The sequence below is a fragment of the Jaculus jaculus genome, chromosome 6, assembly GCF_020740685.1.
Source record: "Jaculus jaculus isolate mJacJac1 chromosome 6, mJacJac1.mat.Y.cur, whole genome shotgun sequence".
Taxonomy (NCBI): domain Eukaryota; kingdom Metazoa; phylum Chordata; class Mammalia; order Rodentia; family Dipodidae; genus Jaculus; species Jaculus jaculus.
In genome coordinates, this window is record NC_059107.1 from 90,070,779 (window position 1) to 90,084,952 (window position 14,174).

General features: G+C 42.4%; 1 protein-coding gene across 1 annotated transcript; it reads left to right on the plus strand.

Annotated features, from left to right (window-relative positions):
- The first annotated feature begins 9,174 nt into the window (after positions 1 to 9,174).
- LOC123461526 (40S ribosomal protein S25-like) lies at positions 9,175 to 13,088 on the plus strand. Its single transcript, XM_045152218.1, has 2 exons — positions 9,175 to 9,231; positions 12,613 to 13,088. Exons 1-2 carry the CDS (start codon positions 9,175 to 9,177, stop codon positions 13,027 to 13,029), a joined length of 474 nt encoding a protein of 157 aa, XP_045008153.1. The 3' UTR covers positions 13,030 to 13,088.
- The last annotated feature ends 1,086 nt before the right edge of the window (positions 13,089 to 14,174 follow it).

The window sequence follows — 14,174 nt, forward strand, 5'->3', positions numbered from 1 at the left end:
GAAGCAGTCAACTTTAAAAATTTTTTTTTAATTTTTATTTATTTGAGAGCGTCAGACACAGAGAGAAAGACAGATAGAGGGAGAGAGAGAGAGAATGGGCACGCCAGGGCTTCCAGCCTCTGCAAACGAACTCCAGATGCGTGCACCCCCTTGTGCATCTGGCTAACGTGGGACCTGGGGAACCGAGCCTCGAACCGGGGTTCTTAGGCTTCACAGGCAAGTGCTTAACCGCTAAGCCATCTCTCCAGCCCTGAAGCAGTCAACTTTAATTAGCTGAGAGGACCAAATGACTCCAGTCCTGATGAACCCTTTACTGATCCCCCCCCCACCACCAATAGGTTACTCCTTGTGAGAAGTGAGGAAGGGAATTAAATCTTTTCTTTTAGATCAAGAAGAGAACCAATTGGAAAGAATTTCCCAGGGTATTTGCAAGTCATGTGAGTCTTAGCTGGTCATAGAGAGTCACTTTGCTGATTAGCATTGTTCCAGACACATACGAATAACTAAATAAAAAAATTAAAAGTCTCTTCAGAACAGCTGAAGACACTGATGTTTGAGGTGTTAAATTCTCTGATCTGCTTGGCTTATTTAAGTAGAGCTTAAGGAAGGATCCAGAGGGAAGCCAATCTATGGTCTATATCTGTGACTACGGTTGCCTGCATTCTGAAGACATGGGCCCTGGACAGACCAAACTAGGAACAACAGGATGAGCCTCACAGGAGATGCTGTGGTGACCCCTGAAGGCAGTCAGAGCAGGAGAGCACCTTGTCAGTTCTTAGCCTGGCCACTGCCAAGGACCTTTCTTCAACCCACAAGAAAGATAGTTGTCACTTAACTGGTGTTACTGACCTGAAAATACTGGTGTCCAGCTTGGCTGACCTCTGAGTGGCAGCTACAAAGTCCATAAAGCATGTGGTGAAGAGGCCCAAACCACCAGGGGTTTGTAGTCCTCCATGGACCTCATGTCATTTGAGCTCTTGACCCTTAAACTCTCCTCCCCACCCTCTGCTCCACGTAGATACATACACTAAGCATTTGGTCTTTATACTTTCTGTCTTGCCCTCCCTCTGCTCCCAGTTTACCAAAGGTGCCTTTGTTTCTTTTCATCACCAAGCTTTTCATCCATACAGTGGTGACTTAGAGACCTTGTAGAGCTGGTGGTCACTGAGTCTATGACTATCTCCTAATGGGCCAGTTTAGAGAATAATGTCCCAGTTACCAACCCTGTTGTGGTGGTGTGAATCAGATGTCCCCCATAAATTCATGTGTTTTGGGTGCTTGGTCCCCAACTGATGACAACTTTGGAGGTAGAGGCTTGCTGGAGGAGGTGCTCTGTTGAGAGTGGACCTTAAGACACCTTATAGCTGGCTCCCCTTGACAGAACTGGGCTCACTCGCCTTCTGTTTTCTGCCTACTGTGGCAAGGGCATGATGTCCAGCCTCTGCTCTACCATCCTGTCCTTGCCATCATGAAGCTTCCTCTCGAGACTGTAAACCAAAAACAAATCCTTTCTTCCCAAGAACTGATTTTGGCTGGGTGTTTTGTCTCAGCAGTGCAAAGGTAACTACAACTGTCCACCATATTCTCCTTCCTTTCCATGTCATGAAATCTAAAACGTGGACAAAGAAGAATGACTTAGAACATTGAAAAGAGTTATTCAGGTTCCTGGGCATGAAAATCTAGTCTGTCCATGTCCTCAAGGGCCAGGGGGCCAGGTTCTAAGCAGGAGATGCTGGGCAATGAGTTCCAACAACCACACCCTTGATGCAGCTGTGGTGTGCATCCACCTCCTTTTCCCAGGAAACTTATCCTGGTCGCAGTAGCAATTAGAGTGAATTTTAGAGACAAATGTTAAAAATCTTTTCTGGAGGTAATTAAAGGGAGTCAACCATTTTGACCATGTTGGGAGCTGAAACTCTACAGAATCAAGTATTTCTACATCCCCTGTGCACCATCTTCTCCCTGAATCCTAGAGTCTTAAACTTTGGACTAATACCATATACCCTGAAGGTTCACTAGTGCACTCTGATCCAATAGAAAGGCTCCTTTGGTGTTTACAGCTAACCACTTCCTTTTCCAAGCTCTGAATGTGGGAGACACAATACTTGCTCTGTGGTTAATATTAGTCTCTTACTTCATTAGGTGATCAATTGAAATTTGATCCCTAGCAATTAAGAATTTATTACTGTGTTTTCTTCTCTCAAACTGCATACACCCTTTAAGGACAGGGTATTTGGGAGGAAGTTGTAACAAATAATTGTATGTGTCAATGTTACACATATTAAATAGGGAGTTATTTATAATAGAATACAGTCGATACCCCGAATGATTCTCTCAACTGAAACAATTTCTTACAATTTCAAGTTTACATACTCTGGTTTCTCTTCAGATCATAGAACTCTTTCAAGTTTGTCACAAAAATGGCACTAAAGAATGAAATCTATAGAACTCAACATGAGGTGAGCCTATAATCTCAGCTCTTCAGGACCCTGAGGCAGAAGGATCACAAGATCAAGATTAGTCTGGGCAATTTGTGTTCCTAAGAATGTCAAGCATAACATATATTTAAAGTAATCCCAGAAGTAGAACCTGGTGGTGCAGGGATGTAATCTAGCTACTCCGAAGTCTGAAGCAGGAGGATCACAAGTTCAAGACTAGCCTGGGAAGTTTAGTGATACCCTGTCTCAAAATAAAAAGTAAAAAGAGGACTATGGTAGAGTGCTTTCTTAGTAGGCCCTAGGTTCAGTCCCAAATGCCCCAATTCGCACCAAAATGCATTTTTAAAAAATCTAAGCCAGGTGTGAACATGCATGCCTTTAGTCCCAAAACATGGGCTGAGGTAGGAGGATCACCATGAGTTCCATGCCAGCTAGGGGTTACAGAGTGAGTTTAGTGAGTTTTAAGTCATCCTGGGCTAGAGTGAAATCCTGTCTCAACAATGAACAAATTTCTAGAACTTTTCTCTGCAGGAACTCTCCACCTTATCCTCATTCTCAAACACTGGCTACTGATGAAACTTCAAGAAGTTATAGCTCTGGGCTGGAGAGATGGCTTAGCGGTTAAGCACTTGCCTGTGAAGCCTAAGGACCCTCGGTTCAAGGCTTGGTTCCCCAGGACCCACGTTAGCCAGATGCACAAGGGGGCGCATGTGTCTGGAGTTCATTTTCAGTGGCTGGAGGCCCTGGTGCACCCATTCTTTCCCCCCCGCTCTCTCTCTCTCTGTCGCTCTCAAATAAATAAATAAAAATGAACAAAAAAATTGAAAAAAAGTTATAGCTTATAGTCAAAGTCACAAAACATACATGCAAATAAAGCATAATGAGCAAGAATAGGTCTAAGCAGTGTGCTTTCATACTAATTGCTTTCTCTGATCACATTCAACTAAAAAGGAGTACTATCAGGCCAGGAGAGATGGCTCAGTGGCTTAGTACACTTCCTGGGCAAGCATGAGGGCTTGAGGGTGGCTGAGACCGCCTGAGTTTGAATTTCCAGAGCCCATGTACAATGACTGGGTAAAACCTTGCACATGTGCAATACCAGTCCTATGGGGAGCAGAGCCTGGAGAATTGCTGGGGCTCCTGAACCTCAAGCTCTGGAGTCAGTGTCAGTCACCCATCTCAAGGAAAAAAAATCCAGGCCACATCAGCCCATGCATGCACATATACTATACACGCCACACCACGCATACAATACACACACACAGAGAAGTAATATCAAACAGGCTAGGTCAAATTATGTTATGCACACATCAAAGCTCAAGTAATTTGACACAACAGAATTTTGTTTATTTATTGATGTATTTATTTAGCTCAAGGTGTAAACACTCCTCCAGAGCCACCGCTGTCTGTGTGGCTCAGGATTCTAGACTGTTTCCATCTGGTGTATCTCAGCCTGTGTCTGTCCACTCTCCGTGGAAATGGGGAGAACTGGAAGAATTGTGTGCTCTTTTTTTTTTCTTTTTCTTTCTTGTTTTTTTTTTTTTGGTTTATTTGTTTTGCTTTTTTGTTTTTCGAGGTAGGGTCTTACTCTAGCTCAGGCTGATCTGGAATTTACTATGTAGTCTCAGGCTGGCCTGGAACTCATGATGATCCTCCTATCTCTGCCTCACGAATGTTGGGATTAAAGGCGTGCACCATCATGCCTGGCTACTTTTTGTATTTTGTTTTGTTTTTCCAAGGTAGGGTCTCACTCTAGCCCAGGCTAACCTGGGGCTCACTGTAGTCCCAGGGTGGCCTTGAACTCACAGCAATCCTCCTACCTCTGCCTCCCGAGTGCTGCGATTAAAGGCATACACCACCATGCCTGGCATGTGCTCTTTTTCTTTTAAATTCACTGTAATTCACTGACCAGAATAAATCACCTGGCCATGATGATGGTCAGGGATCAATGAAGATCAATCAGTCCTCACATAGGTCCAGGAAAGGAGAAGGATGGGAAGAGTGATGTGCATCACAGTCATCAATAATGAAGACTGCAGGGAAAAACCCAGGCCATGTGCAATTTTAAAACGTGTTTCTGCAGAACAAGCCATGGCACAAAAGAGGAAATGTCTAGAACTTAATAGTAACAATACTCTACATTGAAACTTACGGATGCAGCTAACATAGTACTTCCATGAAAATGTATAATACAATTTCTTGGTATATCATAACAATGTATAATGTAATTTCTTTTTCATGTACTTTATGAACTCCATGTATTTTATTCATTAACTTCTCATAACAACCCGTGAGGCAGGTATAAGTGAGCTGAAGTACAGAGGTTAGCTGAAGTCACATAGCAGCTGATAGCAGAGCCAGGAGTTGGACCCTGGCAGCTGGCTTTAGACTCCATGTGGTGGAGTTTGCAAGAGGTTGCGTTAAACTTTCTAAAGTTCAAAATTACTGTGATAAGTGTCCCATTTAAGAAGTTAACCTGAGTGTGGAGGCACACGCCTTTAATCCAAGCACTCAGGAGGCAGAGGTAGGAGGATCACCGTGGGTTCGAGGCCACCCTGAGACTACAAAATTAATTCCAAGTCAGCCTGGGCCAGAGTGAGACTCTACCTCAAAAACCAAAAACAAAACAAAACAAAACAAAAAATCAACAAGAAGGGCTGGAGAGATGGCTTAATGGTTAAGCGCTTGCCTATGAAGCCTAAGGACCCTGATTCGAGGCTCGACTCCCCAGTTAGCCAGTTGCACAAGGGGACGCACATGTCTAGAGTTTGTATGCAGTGGCTGGAAGCCCTGGAGCACCCATTCTCTCCCCCCCCCCCCCGTCTCCCTCTTTCTCTCTTTGTCTGTTGCTCTCAAAATAAATAAATAAAAATAAACAACAACAACAAAAATGCTACATAAAGTAGCAAAATGAGCTCAAAAATTATAAGAAGAAAAATAAACAGAATAAAACTTAAAATTTAGATATATAAAATAAAAAATAAAGTCAAAAACTGGATATTTAAATTAACATAGACAAACCTAAGGCAAGGTTAACACAACAGAAAATAAGGAACAAATAGTTATTTAGAGGTTCAAAGGGGTCTAACTAGAGAGATGTGGAAATGAAATGATTGAGGTGTGATATATATAATATCTAGTAATATAAAATAATATATAATATAAATTTATATATATAATATAAGTGTGATAGTTAATATTGACTGTCAACTTGACAGGATCTAGAATCACCTAGGAGATGAACCTCTGGACATGTGGGGGGGGGAGTTTCTAGATTAAACTGAGGAGGAATACCCACCCTGAAGATGGGCAGCATGGTTCCATGGGCTGGTGCACAGGCTGAATAGAAGAAGAAAGTGAGCTGAATACCAGCATCCACTGTCCTCTGCTTTCTGAGTATAAATTTAGTGTTATCAGCTGCCTCTCTCTCATGCCTCCCTTGACATGATGGGTACCCCACACTGTAAACCAAAATAAACCCTCTTTCTTCCTTAAGTTGACTTGGCCAGGTGTTTTATTATAAAGAGAAATAACTAAAGTTGCTATCAAGTGGGGCTATTTCTGTGATAAACCTGGCCATATATTTCCTAGGCCTTTAGAACTGGCTTTGGGGAGGAATGTAAAAGAGTATGGAACACCCAAATGCCAAGACAAACAAGCACTGTGGAGGTCCAACTCACAAGACTTCAGAGGAGAAAAAGTATCCTGTTAGGAATGAGGCTAGAGGTCTTTGGAATTATATTTTGAAAAGAATCTAGCTGCATTCTGCCCAGGTCCTGGGAACTTGAATGAGGTTGAATTCAAACATAATGGACTAACTTGTTTGGTGGAGGAAATCTCAAGACAAGGCAGCATTTGGGCTGTGTGGTAGTTCTTGCCCACCGCTCTTATTCAGCCCTTCAGTGAAAGCAACAAGTGGAACAGAAAGATGTGACAAATGCCTTTTAGTGGGGAAAAGAGCAATTTTAAACTTGCAGAAAGCAAGTTTGAGAAAGCAGCTGTTAAAGAGATTAGGACCATCAAAGAAAAATCTTTTGGTCTGTACTACCACAATAGTAAATCTTTCCTGAAGGAAAGACCACACCCATCTTATGAAAATTCATACTTATTTGAAAGGAGAGAGCCTAAACTTCGAATGCCACTGAAGAGGTTCCCTGTTCAAGCACAAGCCCTAGGGCAGTGTTTCCCTAGGGTCAGCCTGGAAGGCACACAGGCCTATGCAACTGGGTTCCAGAGGGGCCAGGATCCATCTTGAGCTGGTGGTATAACTTAGAAGCAGCGTCCATGTGGTATTGGCTTTACAGCAATGAGATACAAGAGTGGGGGGTGGGTGGGTCATGAAGGCTTATGACAAAGAAGGTTTCTGACACCAGGCAATAAATGGCAGGGTCCGATTTCTCACAAAAAAAAAAAAAGAAAAAGAAAGAAAGAAAGAAAGAAAGAAAGAAAGAAAGAAAGAAAGAAAGAAAGAAAGAAAGAAAAAGAAAAGAAAAGAAAAAACCCTGAGTGGAGTTGCTGAAGCCAGGAAGGTGACTTTGACATTGCAATGGAGACACCAGGATGTTGGATATGCCAGGATTATGGAACACTCACCAGGGAACATTGAAGCTTCCCAAGAGAGATACTATCTGTATGGCAGGCAGATTAATGAAGTGGCTACTCAAGTCCTTTGGAGGCCAGATAATCCCATAACAAATACCAGATGCCCAACATGGAGTTATAGAATTTGATGTTTTCCCTTCTGGGTTTCAGTCTTGCTCTAGTCCAACTATTCATTTCTGTGTTTCTCTTCTTCAATTTTGGAATGGGAATATTTTCTCTGAGCCACTGTTGTTGGAAGAATGTAAATTTGTTTGATATCATAGACTCTTATAGTTGAGATTGTATGAGTCTCACAAAAGACGCCACAGTTGCACTTTTGTACAGTATTGGAATTGCTGTAAATTATTGGGTGTTTTAAAGTTGGACTGAGTGTATTTTGCATTATGAGAAGGCCATGAACCTATGGGAAAAGGGAGAGGAAGTTTAGGCTTAAAAATGTTATATTTGAAGCTAAGGAGATGGCTCAGTGAATAAAGCACTTAGAGCTCAAGCTGGAATACTGAGTTTGATCCCCAATCTTATATAAAAATGCCAGAAACTGGGCTGGAGAGATGGCTTAAGGGTTAAGGCATTTGCCTGCGAAGCCCAAGGATCCAGGTTTGATTCTCCAGATCCTATGAAAGGCAGATGCACAAGGTGGTGGATGCATCTGGAGTTCATTTGCAGTGGCTACAGGTCCTGGCTCTCTCTCTCTCATCTCAAATAAATAAAAATAAATTAAATAAAATAGTTGTATTCATTTTAAAAAGATGCTAGAAACCATGGTGTGCTTCTGTAACCCCAGAATACAGACACAGATGGCAAGATGGGAGGAAAAAACAGATTTTCCAGAAGAGCATTGTGAGCACAGCAAAGAACAGTAAAATGAGCATCCAGAATGAGAAACTCTGCTTTAAATGAGGTGGGCAGGGGAGACTGACCTGAAAGCTGTCCTCTGACTTCTACATGCACACTGTGGCATGTGTGTGCCTGTACACACACACACACACACACACACACACACACACGTTTTAAAACGTCATAAGTTTAGGTGTCAGGTTGATGAGCAGTAGTTGGGTGGTTAATATCGATTGTCAAATTGACAGGCTCTAGGGTCACCTAGGAGTAAACTTCTGAGCATGTCTGTAAGGGAGTTCATAGATTAGATTAAATAAGGTGCAAAAACCCGTCCTAAATATGGGTCTTCCCATTCCATGGGCTAGGGTCTCAGAATGGATAAAAAGGAGAAAGCGAGCTGCGTACCTGAATTCATTACTCTCTGTTCCTGACTGTGAATGTAATGTGATGACCTGCCTCATATTCTTGCTGCCAAGCCTTCTCTACCATCATGAACTGTACCTTCAAACTGTGAGCCAAAATAACTCCTTCCTTCCTTATTGCTTCTGTTAGGTGCTATGAAACATTGTCCTCCAAGTATGACATGACCATTGCCCTCTCGGACTCAAAAAAGCTGAGATTACCCATATGAGACCTGTACAAGGTTGTGTCCATTAACATTCTGCTATGAGAAGAGAGGCTCACGAGATTCTGCGCCTCCCTGAGGCTACACAGGCAGCTAATGGTGGCTAGAGTCACAAGGCCCCATGCCTCCTGAGAATCTGTAAGCATTTGCCCAGTGCTCTGGGGCAGATAAGACTTGTGTTCACAGGAGAACTAAGAAAGAGGCTGGTTTGGCAGAACCTTGAGACTGGTATGGGGCTTAGTGGCTTTGTGCAGCTCCATGCTGGCCATGATCTTTCCATGGCAGGAGAGGCTCGGGGATATCTGAGTGATTTAGACTGAAAGTTGATCCAGAGCTAAAGAAATCAAGAGTGAATGAGAAAAAGAAAAAAACAGACAAGGAGCCCTGTGTCAAGTCATAGTTTCTACAGGAAAAATTAACAGAGAGCCAAATTCAGTGCTGTGAGCCTCTGGAAGGCCTGAGAGCAGAAGTGTCAAGCCTTTGGGCTTCTTTGGGCCACATGGGATCAACAAGAATTGTCCTGAGCCTCTCAATAAATACATAGTCTGTTGTGTTGTGGCCACCTTCACTGCTGGGACAAGGTACCTGACTAAGGACAGCTGATGGGAGGAAAGGTGGTCAGTTTAGCCCACAGTTTCAAGGAAGGCTTCATGCTGGCGGGGAGAGGATGGCATGAGCACGGGCTGGACAGCGCCTCCGCCACAGCAGGTGGGAAACAGCAGCCAGAGAGTGAGCCCCGCTCTGTCAATGGGGAGCTGGCTACAACACCCCGAGACCACCACAACAACACATCTCCTCCAGCAACACTCCACCTCCCGAATTGCCACCAGCAGGGGGCCAAGAATTTATTCAAAGCACAAAAATTTATGGGGGACATCTGATTCAAACCATAAAAAAATCATGAAAGCTATTGAGATAAAAGGACTGAGTATAATTTTCATGATATCTACCACCACATGAAAGCAAAGAAAAAAAAATACTCACAAAATAATTCTAGTGCCAAACAAACAAGCAAAAATAGAAAACAACAACAAAAAATAATCCTACTGTCAGAGTCATTTAAACTCATTAAGTAGGTCTCCAGTTTGTGATCACTAATAAAGAAAACAAACATGTCTAAACAATAAAACTTCAGTTCTGATATTTTACTAGAAAAGAGAGCAACATAGTATGAATGGGATATTTGATACTGTATATGAGAAATGAATGTATCAGTATCTGCTTTGATGGAAATATTTGCAATCTCAGTGAGTTCTGAGGGTTCACAGCAGATATTTTGGTTCACATTTTACTCTTAGTGAGCTTCATTCATGAAATAGGTGCTCACAGATGTAGATGCTGCCAAAAAGTGTTGATTTGAGTAAGGTATGATTTCTAAGCAAGGGATATTTCTCTGGGCAAGAAGAAGTACAAAAATCAAGAAAAGAGACATGAACAAAGTTTTCTTTTTCTTTTTTTTAATTAAAAACATATTTTGTATGGATAAATTATGTGATGGCACCATCATTTCCCTCCTCCCTGTCCCCATTCCGCAGGGGGCCCTTCTCAGTGGGGTTCCTGGTATTCCCCATGGAGTTGTGGGTTATGTGTTGTGGGAGCAGCAGTCAGTTATTGAGGGGAGGCCATGTCTATGGGTATGACATCCCAACTAGTGGCTCTTGCAGTCTTTCTGCCCCCTCTTCTGCAAAATTCCCTGAGCCTTGCTGGGTGTATTTCAAGTCTACTTCAGTGATGAGCTCTTAGGAGCCTCTAGACCTCTGCTTTGGTAGGTGTTGAGTGTCCTCAGGGTCTGTCTCCTTCACCCTGGCACTGCGTGTCAAGCTCACCATGGAGGCAGCACTCTTGCTTGTCTCTCCACTTCCTCTGTGGTTTCACCTGGACCTTGACTGAGATGTGAGAGGTGGTTTATCTCCTTGGGTCTTGCTACCTTCTGAAAAGAAAAGCAGATTCTCCAACAGTGAGGGAAGTCAATATAGGTTAAATAGGATAAGCATTGTTAATTTAGGGAGAGTTTGATGGATGTAGCCCCTCTTTTAGCCAAAGACTAGTGGGAGCTTCACATTGGAGAGCATAATCTCTGTCTTCATGGGATTCAGACCTGGTTTCTAGTTCCAGATATGGGTTCCTTTCCATTGAGCTGATCTCTTAGCCAATCAGAAAGACATTGGTTACCCACCAAGGCTGTGTGCCACCATTGCACTGGTGTGCACTTCTTGCCAGGTCAGTTGTTTCTGAGTAGCATAGACCCCTGCTTGCTCACATATTGTTGACCGCTTTCCCCCAGTAGCTCATGTAGCGCTTTCCAGCACAAGATGCACTAACAGTCTGGGAACTGGCTCTCTTCTGGACTCTAGTCAGGTCTCTGTGTTCTGTGTCGGCAGCACATGGTGTCTTCAGCAATAGCGTTTTACCTCTGACCTCAGGTGGGTAATCAAGTACTTTGACAGAAGCCTGTCTTGTTTTGGGGACCTCCTTTCCAGGATCCTTCTTTTCAAATGTTCCCCCTATACTCCTGTTGAGGGTTATATCTTTTAGTCTACCTTCTAGGAGAAAGGTTTCTATGGTACTGTTTATTTCGAGTTTAGTTTTGTATTTATTTTCCCTGAACCTCCTCTTCCCCTCCCCGCAGACCCTTCCATCCTGATTGTCTGGGCCCCAAGTTGCCTACACAGTATGCCAGCAACTCATGCTGATCCAGGTTAGGAAGTGCAGATGAGTGAGAACATGAGGTGTTTGTCTTTCTGTCATTGTGTGTGTTCACTGAGTATGATCTGTTCTAAGTCCATCTATTTTCCTGCAAATTTCATTTAATCATTTTTTCTTACTGTTGAGTAGAATTCCATTGTGTAAATGTACCACAACTTCATTGTCCATTCATCCAATAATGAGAACTTGGGTTGATTCCAGTTCTTAGCTATTATGAATTGAGCCACTATAAACATGGTTGAGCAAATATCTCTGTAGGGAAGCATGGAGAGCACTCAGGGCAAATGCCCAGTAAGGGAATAACTGGGTGTGGTGGTAGTTCTGATTCATCTTTTTTTTTTTTTTTCAGGAATCCCCATATTGATGTCCATAGTGGTTATACAAGTTTGCATTCCAACCAATAGCAAATGAGGGCTCCTCTTTCCCCATGGTCTTGTCAACATTTGTTGCCATTTGATTTTGTTTATTAAGGCAGGAGTGGTGGCTCATGCCTTTATTTTATTTTATGTATTTGAGAAAGAGAGAAGAGGGGAGAGAGGCAGAGAGAAAGAGAGAATGGTGTCTCCTTTTTTGCTATTAAACATGCTAACACATAACTAACTTTTACAGTATAATACATCTGAGCTGAAACTTTAAAAGCAGTTCTTCTGGGCTGAAGAGATGGCTTAGTGGTTAAGGCACCTGCCTGTGAAGCCCAAGGACCCAGGTTTGATTCCCTAGTATCCATACAAAGCCAGATGCACAGAGCGGTCCATGTCTCTGGAGTTCATTTGCAGTGGCTAGAGGCCCTGGTACGCCCATTCTCTCTCTCTTTCATAATAAATAAATAAATCCATCTGAGGCCTTCAGAACCTCACAGTGATTAATTACCATAACCCCACTGAGGAGGTCCTCTAGGGTAATAGGAGCTGGGGTGAGGGAAATAAAAGATTATAACCTGGGCTGGAGAGATGGCTTAGTGGTTAAGCGCTTGCCTGTGAAGCCTAAGGACCCTGGTTCAAGGCTCAATTCCCCAGGACCCATGTTAGCCAGATGCACAAGGGGGTGCACGCATCTGGAGTTTGTTTGAAGTGGCTGGAGGCCCTGGTGCATGCATTCTCTCTCGTGCTCTCTCTCTCTGCCTCTTTCTCTCTCTGTCTGTCACTCTCAAATAAATAAATAACAATAAAATTTTTTTAAAGATTATAACCTGTTGTAATATATATAATTAAGTTAAAATTTATATTTTAAGCCAGGCGTGGTGGTGCATGCCTTTAATCCAAGCACTCGGGAGGAAGAGGTAGGAGGATCGCAGTGAGTTTGAGGCCACCCTGAAGCTACATAGTGAATTCCAGGTCAGCCCAAGCTATTGAGACTCTACCTCAAAAAACCAATATATACTTTTTTTTGTCTCCAACATCTTAGCGAAGCCGCAGTGGTCGCTGCAGCTCTCCAAGCTTCGCCAAGCCGCTCAAGGACGACAAGAGGAAGAAAGACTCCGGGAAGTCAGCTAAGAAAGACAAAGACCCACTCAACAAGTCTGGGGGCAAGGCCAAAAAGAAGAAGTGGTCCAAAGGCAAAGTTCGGGACAAGCTCAACAACCTCGTCCTGTTTGACAAAGCTACATACGACAAACTCTGTAAAGAAGTTCCCAACTATAAGCTTATTACCCTTGCTGTGGTCTCTGAAAGACTGAAGATCCGAGGTTCCCTGGCCAGGGCAGCCCTTCAGGAGCTCCTTAGTAAAGGACTTATCAAACTGGTTTCAAAGCACAGAGCTCAAGTGATTTACATCAGAAATACCAAGGGTGGAGATGCCCCCGCTGCTGGTGAAGATGCATGAACAGGTTCAACTCAACTGACTGTACATTTGGAAAAATAAAATTTATTATGTAAAAAAAACACACAGTATATATATATATATATATATATATATATATATATATATATATGTTTTAAATAAGTCCTTGTTAAAAAGACAGACTCTTTTTCCGGTTTCTCACAATCCTTGGCATGCACTGAATTTGGCAACATGTTTTTGCATATAGTGCCTGTTCAAATTAATAATAATAATTAATTAATTAAAATGAGTACAAATTCCTCATAAATAAAGCAGAGTGCCTTACTATTTGCCTTGACAAAAAAGTAGTTATCTATCTACTTTTTGATGAGCAATCTTCCTTCAGCTGTAAATTTTCTTTTTGGGAATTATGTTTTCCTTTGAGACATTGTAGAAGCCATGCTAGGATTAGACTAATAATAATAGGTAAGGGGATATTTACTTTTACTCTGAAAGTTAATTGACAAAAAAATAAAAAAAAAGAAATAGAAAGCAAGGCTTGTGCTTTTTCACATCTCATCTGCCCATGCAGTGTGGACTGGAGGGCAGATTGTAAAGTACTGAGGGAAGGGTTGATGCCTAAAGTGTGGCCAAGGTGTGGAAGTGCCCTTTATAATTAAATATGGTTAGTGACCTGTTTTCTACATAACATTAAACACTTATTTCAGTAGTAGTTGAAAACATTATTAATAATCACTGCATTTCATTCTCCCAAACACCACAAGCACGTGTAATGTCTGCTGGTAAGAATCCAACTTGTGCATTTGGAAGGCATCACACTGGAGCTTCACGCCACCAGAACATACATGCCTACAATTAGTGAGAAATTACAAGCTTATTTTGTGAGGTATGACAATGATATTGTTATCTATAGAATTTGCACTTGAGAACTGCACAATCAAGTTCCAGAAAAATAAAATCACAAGAGAGTATCATAATGTATTAAGTAAGTTGACAATTTTGCTTGGGCCATATTCATAGCTATCCTGGGCTGCATGGGCTACAGTGTAGACACTGATGGGGATGGTTTATTTGGGGAAATAAAGTGTTTTATTGGTGGTTGTGGGGGGCTAGGAAAAATGAAATAAAGAAAGGTCCACACAATCAGGACTCAATAATCAGGCTAGAATGTTCCTTAGAACCTGAGG

Excerpts from the sequence above, each read along its gene's own strand:
- LOC123461526 (XM_045152218.1), top strand. The coding sequence starts at position 9,175 with ATGAGCACGGGCTGGACAGCGCCTCCGCCACAGCAGGTGGGAAACAGC. Across the intron at positions 9,232-12,612 it reads TGGGAAACAGCAGCCAGAGA|CGAAGCCGCAGTGGTCGCTG; the intron begins GTGAGCCCCGCT and ends CCAACATCTTAG.